This window comes from Trachurus japonicus, chromosome 23 (assembly GCF_045865225.1).
Source record: "Trachurus japonicus isolate A0001 chromosome 23, Traja_1.0".
Classification (NCBI taxonomy): Eukaryota; Metazoa; Chordata; class Actinopteri; order Carangiformes; family Carangidae; genus Trachurus; species Trachurus japonicus.
Window position 1 is genome coordinate 21,631,834 of NC_140929.1, and position 19,169 is coordinate 21,651,002.

Genomic DNA, 19,169 nt, shown 5'->3' on the forward strand with positions numbered 1-19,169 from the left:
AACTACCTATCTCTACTTTCTTATATTCGATTTAATTTGAGTAATAAAACAATGACGTACAAGACTTCTTTAAAAAAACATTTTATTAAATGATAAAAGTCTGTTGACATCAGGACCATGAGTGGAGGTGAGTGACTTTGACATCAGGACCATGAGAGGAGCAGTGACTTTGACATCAGGACCATGATGACAACATCAGAGGTGCAGAGTGAGCAGAAATCAAACTTTGTCAGTTTCATAGTAATTGGAAAAAACACTGAGGAAAAAAATAATTGAACTATTAAGTAGGCTACTCACCTTTTCTTTAGAATTTGTAAAGCCACAAGGCAGAGTGACTTTGACATCAGGACCATGAGAGGAGCAGTGACTTTGACATCAGGACCATGAGAGGAGCAGTGACTTTGACATCAGGACCATGAGAGGAGCAGTGACTTTGACATCAGGACCATGAGAGGAGCAGTGACTTTGACATCAGGACCATGAGAGGAGCAGTGACTTTGACTCCGCATCCTCACACACACATAGGCTACACACCACAGAGAAACGCGCATGCATAACAGCAGCGCGCGCTATAGGTGCCGGCCTTTCGTGTAAACAAAGCCTGGTCATTATATGACACCCGGCTATTAATTAAATGTTTGAAAAATAAATGCGACTTATAAACCGGTGCGACTTAATGTTCTTTTCCTCTTCATGACGTATTTTTAGGCAGATGCGACTAATACTCAGGTGCGACATATAGTCCGGAAAATACGGTAATTAGTGGGGCTCGGACCGTCGGACAGTCACCGGCATGCCAGCCATCTGCTCTACCCACTACGCTACCGCAGCAGTTTACAAAGACTGCAGGACAGCACAGCACATCACACAACACTCATTAGTACACTCGCCCAAGACAAAGTGCGTTGCTGTTCCGTATTATGTCCCGCTGTTGTGCCGCTAAATATCTTCTCCTTCCGCGCCTCGACCCCAGGTTACCGTTGTGACAGTCAACGCGAATGCAGCTGTCAGAGTAACTACACGACAGCAGCATATCACAACAAAACAACTTCGTTGCTGCTCCGTATTGTGTCCCGGTCGTGCCGCTAACATTATGTCCTCCAACCGATTCCAATATCGCTGAAAACTCCATATTTCTTGTCCGAGCATAGCTGGTAGTGAAAGCTGTAAAATACATAGCGGTATTTCCTGTTTACAGCTGTATAAATGTGAGAATGAAATTTGGGAACTGTTATTGGACCAACCTGCTGTCAATCTTGTGTTCTGATTGCTGATTGGTACAGAAGAGCCTCCTCCGTCGTGACGTCATTTTACGTGTCTTAGCCAATCATAGGTCAGGATGAAGACATCCTAAATGCATTGAGTCAATGGAAGAAGATCCCGCCCCGAGGCCAGTTAGGGAAGTAAAAATCTTGCCACCTCCGTAGAGCCCCCACCTTCCTGCTCCCTGCTCCTCACACAGCCTGCTCTGTCTCCTGAGCCTGCTGGCGGCGCAGTTGAGCCGTTTTAAGTGGATTTTCTTCCAAAAAACAAACTTTTTTTATGATAAAATACATATATAATATTTTATAAATTATACTGAGATTTGGTAATGATTTATTTCAACCAGTTACTCTTTCTTAAATAAAAAATAAATTTTCCTTTTGCCTCTCAAAAATAGAGGAGGACCAACCTCCTCTGCCTCAATGGACCAGCCTCCTCTGATTCATAGCAGTAGGTTCATTACCTTTAATTATCGGTGCATGTTGTTTTGATATCGGCGGGGCAGAGACGTGAGCTGCTCAGTGAACACAATGGAGGTGAATGGTACAGGTCCCCTGTCCGTCATCAAACTCATCAAATACACAATCCAACAACTCCAAAACGCTCTCGTAAACAAGTTGTGACCTGCACATTCACCACGCTTAAATAATCATGTAACATTACGACACACAAAGCAAATACTTAGTTGGAACTACTTGCGCTTTTGAAATCACTCCACATGACAGTCATGTCTGGAATGTAGTTCCGGCTGCATTTGCCTTGAAAACAACTCTGTCTTGTAGTGTTGCATGATTATCTCATAGCGTGGTGAATGTGCAGGTCACAACTTGTCCACCAGAGCGTTTTGAAGTTGTTTGATTGTGTATTTGATAGGGCTGACCCAAAAAAATCGAAGCTTCGAAGTCTGTAATCGATTGTTTTTTTTTTCTTCCTTTTTTCCTTTTTGACATGGTTCTCATCGGCAGTTGTTACATTAAAATGAGTAGGCGACTTGGCATCCAGGAAACCTGCCTGATTGGTTGGTTTTAGTCTGTTTAATCATCTTAGAAACAATGGAATGATTGTTTAATCAATAAGGGTCAGCTGCTACACTGAGTGGTGGACTGTCTTTTAGACAATGGTATTAATGTACTTTGAACTGTTTGTTTACCTGTGACTGTCATGTATTTAAGGCTCAGTCATTCTGACAGTTGGTGTCCAGACTCTTGATGCCTTTGTGGTTGAGAGACGCTGCACTCTATTCGGCCAAATAGTATGACTATGTCTTTATTTTGATGATCATTGTTTATTATTTACTGGTTATTCCCTTTGGTTAGACAGGGGATTGTAATAAATTCTCGAAACTTCGAGAAGCCTTTGTTGTTTCTTATACTCCTCGACAGGGGGCGATGTTTTTGCCACCACAGATCACGCACCCCCCCAGCCGTCGATGCTTCGATTACAATCGATTTTATGTCCGCGAAGCTTCGATTATCAAAATATGATAATCGGGTCAGCCCTAGTATTTGATGAGTTTGATGAGGGACAGGGAACCTGTACCATTCACCTCCATTGTGTTCACTGAGCAGCTTGCGGCTCTGCCCCGCTGATCTCAAAACAACATGCACCAATAATTAAAGGTAATGATGAACCTACTCCTATGACTGTATAGGGATTATGGCAACAGACAAATTTGACAAAATGTTGAACTATCCCTTTAAGATTTGTCATGATTCTGCTAGCAATTTTTCATCATCATCATTGCATACGGCTGTTACAACCAGGGAGGAGTTCATCTGTGGTTCGCAGAAATCATCAGCCTTCTTCTTACCCGTGTGAAACCAGCTGATGCTATTTGCATCCAAAGTGACTCTCCTCATGCATCGAAGCAAATTGTGTGTGGAATTGCCCGGTTTCTTGCCAAGACAATTAAATGAGGCGCTTAGACTGAGTCACATAAAGTTTTGCATCTCTTGTGTAACACAGACTCAGAGCTCATGCCCGTTTCATTTGCTCTCGTGATTTCAGATGACATTGTGTTAAATACTAGTCATATTTCAGCACATTAAGTAACATTAGATATGAGAATGTGGATAACTGCGGTGTCCTGTCCACCCACAGTGGCAGGAGTTACAGCCACACATAGTGTTATGAAGTTATTTGTGGTTATAAAAAACACTGTTCACACATACTCAGTGTGTGATGGAGACATGGTCTTAAAGTTCCTGCAGCTCAGACTAGACCTGCTTTTCTTTCCTTAAATTACACGGTGTAACTTAACAGAAACCAAAACTGGTTCATCAGAGGATTTTATAAGATACCAACCTCAGCTTTGACTTATTATGACACAAATGTCATAATATTTCATCTAACACACAATGATGGACCCTTGGCAAATAGTTCATCAGGTTAAAGGTGCCTTGTGGAATTTTCTTGTTCAGATATGAAGTGGATCTGCTGATGCTCTGCGCTCCAGCTTTACTTCTTTGACTTGATTCCAAGTTGATACTGTGCGCTCACCCTAACCCTGATGTGATCGACTGCTTTAAACTTTGCGTTGATCTGCATCTTGTCTGCACCACTTGATAGGGTATCTGTTGAATGCATAGTGATTTGCGGCTCTGACTAAGTGCTGTGCTTTCCCTTCATCTGTGTGTTTTGTGCCTCCTCCTGTTGAATGGGTATAGTTACAGAATGATATAAATAACACACACATTCCAAGACAAGCATAAAGGCATTCTCAAGGCAGGAATATCATCAGAAGAATAAATGGAGTCACGATGCTCTCTGGTGGGCAAACTGTGCAGCAGTGGCAGTGGAACGGTAGTAAAACTAAGCATTTACATTTCTTCTAACTTATCACATCTTATCTGCAGTTATCTTACTTGCTCATGTACCAATGTATCATTTGGGCCTGATCTAAAAGTAATTTAATATGTTTACTCTGCTTAAAAACAAACATAAACACCAGAGTTTATGTCTGATTTAAATCATGCATAACTTTATTTATCTACTTTCCTTTTCCTAATTTCTGATAAGCACTTAGAAACAGAAAGTGGAAAAACTTTTTTCCTGCCTTTTCCTCTGGCTGATTTCAGAATTTGGCAGCACACGGCAGGAGCTTTGGCTTCACAAAACATGTTCTCGTAAAAGCAGGAAAAGACAAGGACATCACCTCGACACATGAATAATAAAAACTTGAAATAGGCTAAGTGTTGAAATAATTCAACCTCTGGGTAACCTTCTGTCATCTTCAGCTGCTCTCTGCACAGGACATTCAAATGGATAACTCCTGATCTTCTCACATTAGATTTTTAAGGATTTCTTTCCACGAACAGACTCTTGGTTTGATAAACACTTTGTAGTCCTGAGCTGATTCGTGCTTCCTTTCAAGCATCCTTTGTGTGTTTGCTCCTGAAGCATCTTATTGTGTTTTTGAAAACTGGAACCACACTGTGATGGAATTAGGTCAATCACCGCTGTTTATGTGGGAGTCGGACCATGCTAGTGCTGCCCCCTTAGCACTGTAGATTCAGACGTTAGAGGAGCAGTGTGATACACACCTGATAGGGCTGGGTATCGCAACCGATTTACTGAATCAATTCGATTCGCATTCACAAGGTCCAGATTTGTTTCGATATTGATTTATTTAGAGATATTTCAGTTATAATACCAAATTTTGCTCAGTTATGTAAGAGATCTTCACAGAACTAATGCTGCAAATTGTACAAAGATGGAACTCTCTAACCTGGTCGATTAAAACTATTAATGTTTACATTAAAAACCGACCCAAAAGCAGCTACATTAATGCACATTTATTTATTTAAAGGGATAGTACAACATGTTGGCAAATTGGCCCATTGCCATAATCCCTATAGTTTTAGGAGTAGGTTCATTACCTTTTAACTGTCGGTGCAAGCTATTTTTAGAACTGTGGAGCTACACTACGGAGACTAATGAAATTTCTTGGTTTCCCTCATCAAACTCATCAAATACACAATCCAACAACTCTAAAACGCTCTGGTGGACAAGTTGTGACCTGCACATTCAGCACGCTATAATAACGGAATGTTACAAGACTGAGTTGTTTTCGAGGCAAATGCAGAGACTGCTTGCTGAAAAAGTGCCCCCGGACGGGAATGCTCATCAGCGGTTTTGCATGAATTTAACTCGAAAACAACTCTGTCTTATAACGTTGTGTTATTATCTCATAGTGTGGTGAATGTGCAGGTCACAACTTGCACAACAACGTTTTGGAGTTGTTGGATTGTGTATTTGATGAGTTTGATGAGGGAAAGCAAGAAATTCCATTAGCTTCCGCAGCGTAGCTCTGAGCAGCTCGCGGCTCTGCTCCGCTGTTCTAAAAATAGCTTGCACCGACAATTAAAGGTAACAAACTTACTTCTAAGACTATAGGGATTATGGCAATGGGCCAATTTGCCAAAATGTTGAACTATCCCTTTAACATGACCCACTCCGGAAGTAAACAGTGCAACTCTTCAGAACAGTCATGGGCGATCAGTGCGCACATTTCAGCAGTGAATCGATGCAACAAAATGTAAACAGCAGCGAGATCTTGCAGGTTCTGTGATCTCGTCCCATTAGTGTCGCGGTCTGTGAGGTCACCCGGATCAAGTGAGACTGACAAACAGGAAGTGGTTTACATTAAAATATCAATCTAAAGATTAATCAATAACACACCTTTAAAATGAAGATCGATATGAATCAGGAAATCAGTTTTTTAAATCCAGGCCGAGTACCTGATGTCGTCACCTGAAGCTTCAGATTTTCCAACAGTTTCATGCTGAACAACACAAGAAAATAGCACAGCAGGTTATGCACTATAATGAAAACACCTTACTTGTAATAGTTGAAAAAGAGGTCAGAGCAGAATGATGCTCTTCCTGTTTCTATCCTCATCACAGATGATGATAATAGGCCTCAGAATCCATGTTTTACAGATAAAATGAGGTTAAAGCTGCAGGATGGATGGTTAAGTAGAGTGGCTGTTGTTTAGATAATTTTAGTTTCATCACATTTCTCTTCAGGATGTAGCTAAGCCTGTGTTCGTCTCTGCTCTAGTGTCTGCAGCTCCTCCTGTCCCTCTCCTGTGAACGCTGTCCGGTCCAGAGGCGCGCCACCGTAGAATGCTCCGGAGCCCCGAGGTGAAGGACGACGCCATGGAGTGCCCGCTGTGTATGGAACCGCTGGAGATCGACGACGTCAACTTCTTCCCCTGCACCTGTGGATACCAGATCTGCCGCTTCTGCTGGCACCGAATCAGGACGGACGAGAACGGCCTCTGTCCCGCCTGCAGAAAGGTAGAACCTGTTCCGCCGTTAACCCCGCTTGAGCCCCGAAACAATGGAGCATTTACTCATAATAACTGGTTAATACTCGTCCAACTGAAAGAGATTTATTCATGTCAGTTATGCAAGCCTCAGTTTACACCTCAGATTTAGGTATGAGAGATCAATACAGCATTTTCAGGAGACCTACATGTGCTAACGAACAACACTGAATCTTTTATTGAGCACATTCGTGTCATAAAAATTAGATTGAGCTAGTGGTATCATCGAAACAGAAAATACACTCATGTTTTCTTTCCCCTCTGCAGTCGACAGACTCCATCAACACTCTGAACCCTCTTGATTTTTTGCCAAGCTAAACATTAATGCTACCACTTTATTTTATTGATTATACTCATCAAGGAGACTGAGAGAGCTGACAAGGTCTGAAGGATGAGAGTCAGAGCATCTTCACGAGCCAAAAAAAAACCTATCCAGTTGCCTTCGATTTTAGCGCCTCATCAAAAAGACAGCTCACACCGTTATGAGCAGCACAGTGTGTATGATATCTGACAGGTAGATCATGTGATTGATGATGTGTGTGTGTGTGTGTGTTAACGCAGCCGTACCCGGAAGACCCCGCAGTGTACAAGCCCCTGTCGCACGAGGAGCTGCAGAGGATAAAGAACGAGAAGAAGCAGAAACAGACCGAGAAGAAGCAGAAGATCACGGAGAACAGGAAACACCTGGCCAGCGTCCGCGTGGTCCAGAGAAACCTGGTGTTTGTCGTGGGGCTGTCTCAGAGGCTGGCTGACCCAGAGGTGCCACGCACACACACACACGCACACACACGTACACACATGGTATGTTGTGATGATGAACAAAATTACCATCAGACACCAGCATCTGTCTAAAAAACAAATGCAGAAAAATAGAAATAAATTGATAAACAAATGAAGAAAGTAATTAGTGATTTATTAGGTGAATAGAAATAAAGAAATGTAAAGATACAGAAGTTGTATTTATTTATGCTCAGGTCCCACCACAGGCCATATGTCACTTATGCTTGAGATTTTCTCTGTGTTGATTGGTCAGACTCAAAGCAGGAAGTGGCGCTAAGAGAAAGGCCCGAAATAAGCAGCATTTTTAAAACCCAACATTACTAAAAACGCAAGACGGACGGAAAAAAGAGAGAATAATAAGTCAGTAAAAGACAAGAGTAGCGGTAGGCCTAGTAAAAAAAAAGTGTGATAAATACGCGATCGTGGTATTACGTGACGATCGGGACGGCAATCCCATCTTTTTTTTAAATTAATTTATTTTAGAAAGCGTCTATACTGCCGGAAAAAAACAACAAGAGCAGCAAAAAAAACAAAAACTGCTGCACAACGACCACGCAATGATCGAAACTGTGGCACGTCGCCATAACAGCCCGGTGGGTTCTGTCTGCAGTGGAGACACGGCCACCCAGAGGGCCGAGTGAGAGGACGGGTCCTGTACAAGTTCCTACCCCCTCCTTGTACCAGGAACTCCTGCAGTGGAAACCGACTTTATAATCAGAGTCATGTTACAATTGGACCAACATTATTCAATCTTTTTTATTTGTGTGGTGACAAACATGCAAAACAATATGTATCTCTTCTAATTAGTTAAATTGAGTGAGGGTACATCTGATTGCAGCACAAAATCCTCCATGTGTCAAGTTTGGTTGCTTGTCTGTACTAAAATTGCCAAGTTGATGAACACCAATCTCCTGAGGGGGCAGCTTTCTCCTTCAGATAAGAAGACAGAAGTCATATTAAACTCTGATAAAGAGAAAAACATCTTGGGTGCAGTAACTTTGCAGAGTGCCAATGGCCTCAGTGGCTCATCACTGCTGTGCCAGTTATTCTCTGATTATCTGAGTAGCTTTGCTGAAAATAAATTGTTACTAATGGAAAAATCTGATTAAATATGATGATATGTGATATACTATACAGTATGTGAAAGTAAAGTCTTAATAAATTGGTACATATTGGCTGATGGATTGATGTTTTGGACAAAACCTTTGCAAAAATACATTCTAAAGAAATTCTAATTCATCAAAACATTACAGGTTGTCATTATGAAGTCACATAACGGTGCCCAGCCGAGCACCAAGGTCATATATTTGACTAAAACCATGTTCAAGCAGATATTTGTATGGAGAGACTGGTGCTGACACGCTAAGCAAGATTCAAGAAATGAACAAAACCCTCTCAGAGAAAATCTATCCCAAGACGACTGAACTCCAAACCTCCATCTCTGGGCTGCAGTTTAATACAGATGGAGGCTGAGCTGCGTATGAGCTGCAGATCAACTGATTAAACAACTGCAGAAAGATTTTCTTCAATCTATATTTATGAAGGACGTTATCACCTTATTCAGCTTTGTATGAGGAGAAAGAATGATAGATGGAAATGTTTTTAATTGTTGGAGCTTCACAATTTGGATGATACAGCAAACTAATGGCAGTGAGACAACATTTTCATGTAATCCACATGCCAGTTTTCTGCAATTACCCAAAATGAATAATTAATGCAATAACAGTGGCAGCGATATTAATCGTGAATACATTGGGAATGTTTGTTTTGTGTTATAGGTTTTAAAGAGGCCAGAATATTTTGGGAAGTTTGGGAAGATACACAAAGTGGTGATCAACAACAGCACATCCTACGCTGGTTCACAGGTAAAGCTAAAACAGATATCAGCGGGTCATAGCTCCACATGGATGAAACTGGTTTTTGATATCAGCTGTGTGTGTGTGTGTGTGTTTTCCCAGGGTCCCAGTGCCAGTGCCTATGTCACATACATCAGGTCCGAAGATGCTCTCAAAGCGATCCAGTGTGTCAACAACGTCATGGTAGATGGCAGAACGCTGAAGGTGAGCCTTGACTTTTATCCTGTTATTAGTAAAGCTTTATTTGTATTTAACCTCACTGGTATTTTAATGATTGTTTTGACTTTATTGCTAGCACTGGATTGTATTGATGTTGTGCAGCACTTTGGGCAACTGAGGTTTTAAATGTGCTTTAGTTGAGCGTGAGGTATTATGTAGAGACCATTCACAGATGGTTCACTGGCTGAATATCAACTAACCGTGAAACATGTTTTGTGTTTTTGTGCAGGCTTCTTTAGGAACAACAAAATACTGCAGTTACTTTCTAAAGAGCATGCAGTGCCCCAAACCAGACTGCATGTATCTGCACGAGCTGGGCGACGAAGCTGCTAGTTTCACCAAGGAGGAGATGCAGGTGGGTCGAGGCGGAGAAGTGGGTTCAAATCTGAACTCCCAGATACACAGACTGCTGCAGTGCTGCGATAAGAGTCACTGCATGAGAATTGTTCATTAAAGAATGATCAGCAGATTCTGATTATGTTTCTTCAGGGTCAAATTAATGCAGACAGTAATTATTTGTACACCCATGGCAACAGTGCAAACAGCCCATCCAATATGATTTGCTATGGTGCAAGTCAATGTCTCCATTTCAAATTGCTTACTATTATGCTAATAAACAGCTTTCCAGCTAATTTTGATTATATGATGTGTTTAAGACATGTAGTGAATATACAATACATTTTTAAATGAAGGTAGCAAAAAGAAGTGAGCCCATGTACCACTTGTATAATTGCTTAACTTGGTTTAAAGGGATAGTTCAACAGTTTGTTACCTTTAATTGTCGGTGCAAGCTATTTTTAGAATGGTGGAGCAGAGCCATGAGCTGCTCAGAGCTACGCTACGGAGGCTAATGGAATTTCTTGGTTTCCCTCATCAAACTCATCAAATACACAATCCAACAACTCCAAAACGCTCTTGTGGAAAAGTTTTGATCTGCACATTCACCACACTATGAGATAATAACGGAACTCTACGACACAGAGTTGTTTTCGAGGTAAATTCATGCAAAACTGCTGATGCGCGTTCCTATCAGGGGAAATTTTTCGGCATGCAGTCTCTGCATTTGCCACGAAAACAACTCTGTCTCGTAACGTTATTATCTCATAGCGTGGTGAATGTGCAGGTCACAACTTGTCTACCAGAGCGTTTTGGAGTTGTTGGATTGTGTGTTTGATGAGGGAAACCAAGAAATCCCATTAGCCTCCGTAGCGTAGCTCTGAGCAGCTCGTGGCTCTGCTCCACCGTTCTTAAATATAGCTTGCACCGACAATTAAAGGTAACAAACCTACTCCTAAAACTATAGGGATTATGGCAATGGGCCAATTTTCCAAAATGTTGAACTATCCCTTTAAGGTCCCTCTTGCAGTCTTGACATCACGCTGTAGTAGTACCGACACTGGCACTTGGTATTTGACATTTGTGTGTCATGTTTCTATCAAAACAAAGTCCTCTCTTATCTGTCCCTTTGGCCTCCAGGCAGGAAAGCATCAAGAGTACGAGCAGAAGCTTCAGGACCTCAACAAAATCAACTCCACCTTTCTACAGACCCCGGCCGCGTCGGGGGACAAACCAAAGGGCAAAGCCAACTCTTTACAGACGTACGATAACAGCATCAGTCTGTCTCTGCGTATCAGTGTCTGTGTGTGTCAGTAGTGTTTAGACGTGCCCCTCCTTCCTTTCCCTGTCAGGTCTACCGCAAACATACACAGCACAGCTTTGACATCGTCGTGTGACCTCTCCTTGCTTCTCTGCCCGTGTGGCCTCACAGATCCAACAGCTCCAGTAAAGACAGCTGGCTGTCGACGCAGCCGTCAGGGCAAACCACCAACGGGCTGTCGTCGGATCACGGGAAGAGCCCGCCGTTAGAGGGCTCCGACTCCGAACACTCGACCCCCGAGGGGCCAAAACCTGACCTCAGCCTCGGCCCCTTACCGGCCCTCTCCCCTTTCTCTTCAAACTGTGATGCTGCTAGGTAAACTAGATGATTAGATTACATTTTATTTTCATTTTACTGTTTCTTATTTGATTCAGAGGCTGCGATAACCAAGTAACAGTTGATCTAGGCCACATTCTTTCACATTAGCAACTGGCCTTTCTTTGCTGGTGCTGGTCACACGCCCAGTTGTTATTTGGACTCAGATCTTACTGTAAGACTTTTTAGTGCACTTGGACACCATCAGAGGAGATTTGAACCATCCACAGTCTTCTGATGAGTTAATCTCATTGCTTGTTTTTTTCTGTTTTTATTTTCAGCCCCAGCGACAAACTGCCAGAAATGATCAGTATAGGCAACGGTGAAACCTCACAAGTGGTAAGACATTGATTCCCTTTAAATTATAATCACAAAGATGTCTAAATATGTACAGTTAATGATTGTTCTCAGCTTGATGCATCTAAAACATAAAACTAACTGAAAAACTCTGCTCACTGTTAAAGGGATAGTTCAACATTTTGGCAAATTGGCCCATCGCCATAATCGCTATAGTCATAGCAGTAGGTTCGTCACCTTTAAAGGGGAACTAAACCCCTCAGTTTTGGATGACGTGCTCTAAGCTTGAAATTCAAAAAATGCCTTGATTATGGGCGGGACTCCAGGAGCACTCTCCGATCCCCCCTCCCCCCTGCGCCCCATTCACGCCCGCGAAATCACACAAAAGAGAAAAAAAAGTAATAAACACACATCGACACTTCTGCTAGCGCTAACGAGCTACTAACGAGCTACTCTAACAGCACTAGTAGCGTGGACACTACTAGGAGAGGACGCCAGAGCCGTGACACAGCATCTACAGCCGATCCGCCGGCTCGTTAACTCGTTAACGGCTCGTTAGCGCCGGCCGCACTAACGACTCCCGTTCAGGCAGCTGTTAGCAGCCGTTAGCCGCAGCAGAGCAGCTAGAGTGCCTAGCAACCGTTAGCGGCAGGCAGCAGCCGGTGCTGATTGGTCGGGGAGCTGGTGGCCGGTGACGAAAGCTGCCTCCAAAACGTCATCTGCCTCCATCTCAGCCAATAGAAAAATTCGATTGTAATAGCCGTGTTTCAACCCATAGAGGGCAGTCACTCTACATTTTTACTACAAAATACACCAAATTGAAATATTTTGACTAAAATGTCAAAAGTTGGACCAGAATCAACTGACAACACTACCTTATACCCAAATACATTTGTTTTCAGCAGAAAAAAGTGGTTTAGGGGTTTAGTTCCTCTTTAATTGTCGGTTCAAGCTATTTTTAGAACAGCGGAGCGGAGCAGCAGGCTGCTCAGAGCTACGCTATGGAGGCTAATGGGATTTCTTGGTTTCCCTCTGCCTATCTAAAAATAGCTTACACTGACAAATAAAGGTAACGAACCTACTGCTATGACTATAGCGGTTATGGCAATGGGCCAATTTGCCAAAATGTTGAACTATCCCTTTAACTTCACCTCTATGTTTTTAATTTTTTTAAATAAGAAATCCCATTAGCCTCTGTAGCGTAGCTCTGAGCAGCTCGCGGCTCTGCTCCGCCGTTCTAAAAATAGCTTAGCCAACAATTAACTCATTGAGTGCCAACCACGTAATTTCTCGTTTTTCGTTCCCATGCGTTGAGTGCCAAAAACGAAATTTTTCGTTTTTTGCTTTTTTTTTAAATTATGAAAATAGACACTTTAATACACATTATATGTAAATATGGGGACTCTACGACGAGGAGAACTGAAATAGATGACGATCAAAGTCACATGACAGCTCATGATCTGGAAGTTTTTATCATAACTCAGCTTCTGCAAACGGAGTTCTGCATGCAGATGCAGCGCAGCTGCTCCGCTGCTGCTCCGCTCTCACCCGCGAGGCTGCAGCAGCTGGGAGCTGAACCAGGAAGCTCTCAGCCCACTGTCCCGCCCGGTCTTCATCTGGAGCAACACCGTGTCCTCCCCAAAGTCCTCCCGCGGTAAAATCTGATGGTCTCTGGACCAAAGCAGACCGGCACCACCGACCCGTACCACAGAAGGACTGCGACCACCGGCGGGACCGGTGTTCGCGAGCCGCTGTGGCCGACAGAGCCTCACGTTCCGCGGCGAGAGGCTGTGACACGGCACGGTGCGTCTGTGTTATTGTTGTTTAGTGGCGCCCCCCCCGCCCCCGATGGTGGTTTTGTGAATAGAACAACAATTGTTGTGTATATTTATCTTATACGAGCCCTTTGATCCAGAAATGCGAGTGTCAGAAGAGCGACAGGCACAAACAGCGCACCTTTCATAAAAGACGCTCTATCTCCTTTTCTAGAAAAAAAGGAGGGATTTTGGTGAAACCCAGCCATGTTTAGCTTGACTTTTCTCAGGAACGGAGGCACGTAGAAACAAACGGTTTGTGGCCATTTGAAGGATAAAATTAAACCTTTCAAATGAGCTACAGTATGTGTTGGTGGCAATAATATAGAATACACTATGGCTCTAAAATAAAAAGTCAAATATGGTCTAATTTGCCGGTACACTTGACTAAAACTTTGGAAAGGAGCGCGGCACTCAATGAGTTAAAGGTAACAAACCTACTCCTAAAACTATAGGCATTATGGCAATGGGCCAATTTGCCAAAATGTTGAACTATCCCTTTAAATTAACAAATCAATCACTCAATCAATATATGAATTTCTTTGAGACGAGATGTAAAGATTGACAGAACTGAGAGATTCTGCCCTCTTGTGTGTTGCAGCTCCCGGGCAGTGACTTCCCATCGCCCCCCCCTGGCCTCAGTAAGCCCAGCCTGGTGGTTCCCATCAGCGTCACCGGCCACACGGCTCGCTCCCTGTTCGAGGCCACCGCCGCCGCCGACTCCCAGTCGCTGTTCTCAGACAACAGCAACTTCAGGCATCCCAACCCTCTCCCCAGCGGGCGGTGCAACTTCCCCACCCCCCCACACAGCAGCTCAGACTGGCCCACTGCCCCAGAGCCGCAGAGCCTCTTCACCTCAGGTGGGAATAAAACTGACATGTTGTGCAGGAAGAGGCCATTTGTCATCTGCTTTATCTGTCAGTGTATTGGTTCTTTACAAAGTCTCCAGTTGGGCTGAAAACAGAAACAAGGTCTTATTTTTATTTTTTGTACAATGCTTTTACAATGCTGATTTAGATGAAGCTGCCTTTTCTACCTTTTTAAGACCATTTATCTCAGCTGATGTGCAAGTGCACAGCTCTAAGTTCAGGTGTAAACACAGCTGAGATGCATTGAAGACACATATGATATCCCATCATTGGGCCACATTCCTTTATCCGTGTGAATGCAGATGCTTTTTGGGCCACTGCTAATGACTGCCCACTCTACCAGTGTCAGTCTAACTAGTCCCAAAACAGTTGTATTACAAAGCAAAAATATTCTATTACGTCAAAAGGATAAAACCTTATTCCACTGTAGAGCTGTGGGTAGCGGATTAATTTGTTCAACCTCTCGTTGCCCTGCTCACTCTCTCTTGCTCACACACACACACACACACACACACACACATATCCAGGCACATTGACAACAGACCGGCCTATTGAGTAAAAGCAACAACACTAGGTGTTTATCTGCATATTAAGTCGGAAAGTGAGACCTGATCACTTGAGACACATTGTAAACGACTCTTTGCACAGCTATATTTGCACAGTTTTTCTTCCATTTCACAGTTATATACATTATGCATATTTAATTTGGTACAGATTTTTTTCTTTTTTCTCTATTTATTCTATTTTAGTATTTTATTCATGACATAGTTTTATATGGATGTATATAATGTATATTTTTCTTACTTTTCATATCTGTGTTATATTGCTCTTCTGTGCCTTTATAATATACGTACGACTGCGCTACTGGATATTTGAATTGCCTTTGGGATCAACAAAGATTCTCTAAGTCTAAGTCTAAATCCAGGTGTAGACAGAGGTGGAGCTGTCTACTTGTGATCAGATCACCGAAGACACATGTTAATACCAGGTCTGAACAGGATTTAAATGCTGAACCTTCAGAGAATTAATAGCTGACAGACTGAGCACCAAACAGCAGACACACACAGAGATTTAGATGTTGAGAGGTTGGAGCATTTAGTGGATGAAGAGTCAGATATTTCTCTAAGAACTGGACTATTGAACACATAAATTCAGCAAGTCAACACTCTGTGGTGTGTAAATAAGCATCTATTTGTTGAATTCACAATGTCAACCTCTATTCAAATCGAAATTGCCTGATCTAAAAGCAGTGTAACTACAGAGGCGTTAGTGTAGGCGAGCTGTGCAAGGAACTGAAGTTCAGTGTATCAATAAACTGTCAGATTCTTCACTGCTCCTCTCCTGTGTGTGTGTGTGTGTGTGTGTGTCTGTGTGTAGATACCATCCCAGTGTCGTCGTCCACCGACTGGCAGGCAGCTTTTGGCTTCGGCTCATCCAAACAGCAGCAGCAGGAGGACGAGCTGGGCTTCGACCCCTTCGACGTGACGCGCAGGGCTCTGGCCGACCTCATAGAGAAGGAGCTCTGCGTGGAGGACGGCTTCGGCTCGGCCCTGTCCCCCAGCTTCCTCCCCCACAGGAACCACAAACCGCTGCTAAACAAAGGCCCCGGGCCCCCGGGAGGGCCCCCAGGAGGGCTCCCGCTCTCCAACCACCACCCTCACTCCCACCACTTCTCCCAGAATCATCACCGTCACACGGGGGGTTACGGCTTCCCCAGCCACCTCTCTCCATCATCGTCATCGCCATCATCATCAGCCTCGGCGTCTTCATCCTCGGCGGTCTTCTCCTCCCCCTCCTCCTCCTCCTCAGCCTTCCGTCAGTCCTGGACGGGCTCCACCGCCTCCCGGAGCAACTTTGTTCATTTGAACCACGCAGTCAGTCCAACAGCCTCCACATCAAACTGCAGCTTCTCAGACTTTACACAGCTGCCAGGACATCACAGCACCGGGCTCGGAGGAATCCCCATCACAGGTAAGACTACTGGATCAGGGAGAAGGGGGGGGGGGGGGGGGGGTCTCAGGGATCTGACTATTATGTATCACTTTATTCTGGATCACTGGTGTTAATGCTGTTATTTATTTTCAATGACCCCAGCATGAAGCAGGACTGAAGCTGGGGTTGAAATGTTAAAACGGAGAAAAGCCCCATTGTACTTTGATTTATAATATTGTGCCAAGAGGAGAACACACACTACTGAGCTGTTACCAGCTGTTATAGTGTGTGTGTGTGACACATATTTGGTCCTACTTTTAGGACTGGGAGTGAAGATAAATTCTGTCATCTTTCTTAAAGGGATAGTTCAACATTTTGGCAAATTGGCCCATTGCCATAATCCCTATAGTTTTAGCAGTAGGTTCGTTCCCTTTAATTGTCGGTGCAAGCTATTTTTAGAACGGCGGAGCAGAGCCGCTAGCTGCTCAGAGCTACGCTACGGAGGCTCGGATGAAATTTCTTGGTTTCCCTCATCAAACTCATCAAATATACAATTCAACAACTCCAAAACGCTCTGGTGGACAAGTTGTGACCTGCACATTCACCACGCTATGAGATAATAACAGAGCGTTACGAGATGGAGTTGTTCCTAAAATTATGGGGATTATGACAATGGGCCAATTTGCCAAAATGTTGAACTATCCCTTTAACTTAGGATATAACTTGTATCTCTGCTGATATTTAAGAGATCCTAGGGTGTATTCATCTGTTAGGAGCTGGCCTTTACAGTGAGGCTGTTACTCATTATGCAGGAGAGAGCTTCATTGATGAATACAATCTAATTACGTACTTAAAAGATACTATTTTTATAAGAATTCAGTTGTTAAATCTTACAACAGATGTTGTGAAAGATTCATCCTCAGGCCACAAAAGCCAAGCACCTATCGACAGAAGCTTTGAAACAGTGATGAAAAGAATAAAACAAAAAACAAACCCTTGAGCGCTGTGACGGTTGAATTGATCAATAAATTTCCTCAAAATTAGAAAATGGCAAAGTTATTTTTACTTCCTGATAGATGTCATCAGAGAAATAGTTTTAGTACAAGCCCCAGAAAACACATCATCATCATCATCAGCAGCAGCAGCAGCATCATCACTGTCATCACTTTTTCAGTGAAAATGAAATGACTCATCAAAATCACAATAGGATTTTTATTGCATATAATTAAACAGTAATTAAAAAGTTCAAAATGACCTTTTGACATGACGCTGTTGAAGTGAAGTTTCATGCTCACATAAACTCATAAGCATAAATAGTGCATTTATAATTTTCCATTGCATCATACTTGACCCAGAAACTGTGGACTTTGTTCAGTGTCATTGTTTTAAATCATGTGGGATCTTTTATCCCAACATGCAGCACAATCCACACAAAGAGCAGAGATGAATGGAGACACACAGTACGAGTATTTACTCTGCAAATGGACCGCTCCTGCAGAACATGACATCATTGTAGTGTACTGCATTGTGGGTAAACACCTGTTCATTCGTTGACCACTGGGTGGCAGCACATCATTTCACTGTAACAGCAGACGGCTTTAGCTCAGGCATCTGATTGGAAAACTAGTCACAGCTATGAGACTCAGACCAAGTCCCTGCTGGTTGATACTTTACTGTATAGCAACACTTGGTGTGTTCTCTGTTGAGGGTTATGTTCACTAACACCACACCTGGCTGGATTACCACTTCTTGTATTTTTCACTGTTCCTCAGGGGTTAATCATATTTTATTGTAACACCATCATAATGCATGGTGGTGATTTTGACTTCTCATGTGTTAGCATATGACTGTTCCTCTACAAGCTTCGCTAGTACGTTTTAATTCTGTTCAATTCAGTCCAATACTTTACTGTCACTGTTGTAATAACACAGTTATAAATAGCAACGAGATTGATCGTTTAAGCATCTCGGTCCTGGCATAACGTGAGTATTAAAAAGTGCAGAAGTGCCTCCCAGATATCAAAAATGTCTCCATACTGTGTACTGTTTAGCACATCAACAACAACAGTAATAGCTGTTGCAGACCCAACTGTGCAGCGGTGCAATATTCAAGTCCATCTTCTGTGTGCAAAAGGGAGATAGGGGTTGAGGCAGTAAACAGGGATGGATGGAAAGTTGTGTGAGAGCTGCAACAATGCAAAGTCTGGTTCTCAGTTATTGCAGTAGTGTAATGGGGGCAGAGATTCAGTGGGGCGGTTATGAGCCGTATCTAGCGAGCTAATTAATGTAAACTGTGGCGGTTTGTACAATAACCTTCAGGAAAACTAAACCCATGTATCACACTACAAATTGTAATTTTACGTTGTTCTAGTTTTTTAGGAGAAATGTAAGTTAGTTTACAGCTATTTTGTTATATAGAGTACGTTTAATTTTGCCTCGGCGGCGAGTGTGATGCATTAAGCTGTGGCTGCTGGAGTGTTAACTTTCCCAAATCCACTGCAAGAGCTGTAAATGTCAGCCTAATTCACAGTAGCATCCAGGACTGGCAGCCACGCAGATGGGGAATACTACATAATAATGCGATGTGCCAATCTTGAAAGGAGCTTTTTATTTTTATTTTTATAAGACTTGTTATGCTTCTTTGCTCCTTGGTGGCGGCGGCGGCGGCGGCTTCCTGCTGCAGGACAAATGAAGTGGACGGGACTGTTAACATAGGATAATGAAATTAAGCGGCTTCTTCTCTCTTAGGCCGGGAGTGTCGACCATTTCTGATCTCATTATATGTCAGAAATTAGCAGTGTTTCAACATAAGGTAATGGTTGTTAAAAACAAACTAGCT

The 19,169-nt window shown here is 43.0% G+C and overlaps 1 protein-coding gene across 1 annotated transcript in view; it reads left to right on the plus strand.

The window, feature by feature from the left end:
- The window catches only part of cnot4b (CCR4-NOT transcription complex, subunit 4b), a 31,352-nt gene that overhangs the window by 3,165 nt on the left and 9,018 nt on the right, over positions 1-19,169 (plus strand). Inside the window, exons 2-11 of the mRNA XM_085768999.1 lie at positions 6,325-6,563; positions 7,154-7,351; positions 9,151-9,237; positions 9,331-9,432; positions 9,677-9,802; positions 10,924-11,045; positions 11,216-11,419; positions 11,701-11,758; positions 14,132-14,390; positions 15,777-16,370. Of these exons, the coding sequence (XP_085625125.1) occupies positions 6,390-6,563; positions 7,154-7,351; positions 9,151-9,237; positions 9,331-9,432; positions 9,677-9,802; positions 10,924-11,045; positions 11,216-11,419; positions 11,701-11,758; positions 14,132-14,390; positions 15,777-16,370 (1,924 nt within the window). The 5' untranslated portion in view covers positions 6,325-6,389. The remainder of the gene's footprint in view (positions 1-6,324; positions 6,564-7,153; positions 7,352-9,150; positions 9,238-9,330; positions 9,433-9,676; positions 9,803-10,923; positions 11,046-11,215; positions 11,420-11,700; positions 11,759-14,131; positions 14,391-15,776; positions 16,371-19,169) is intronic.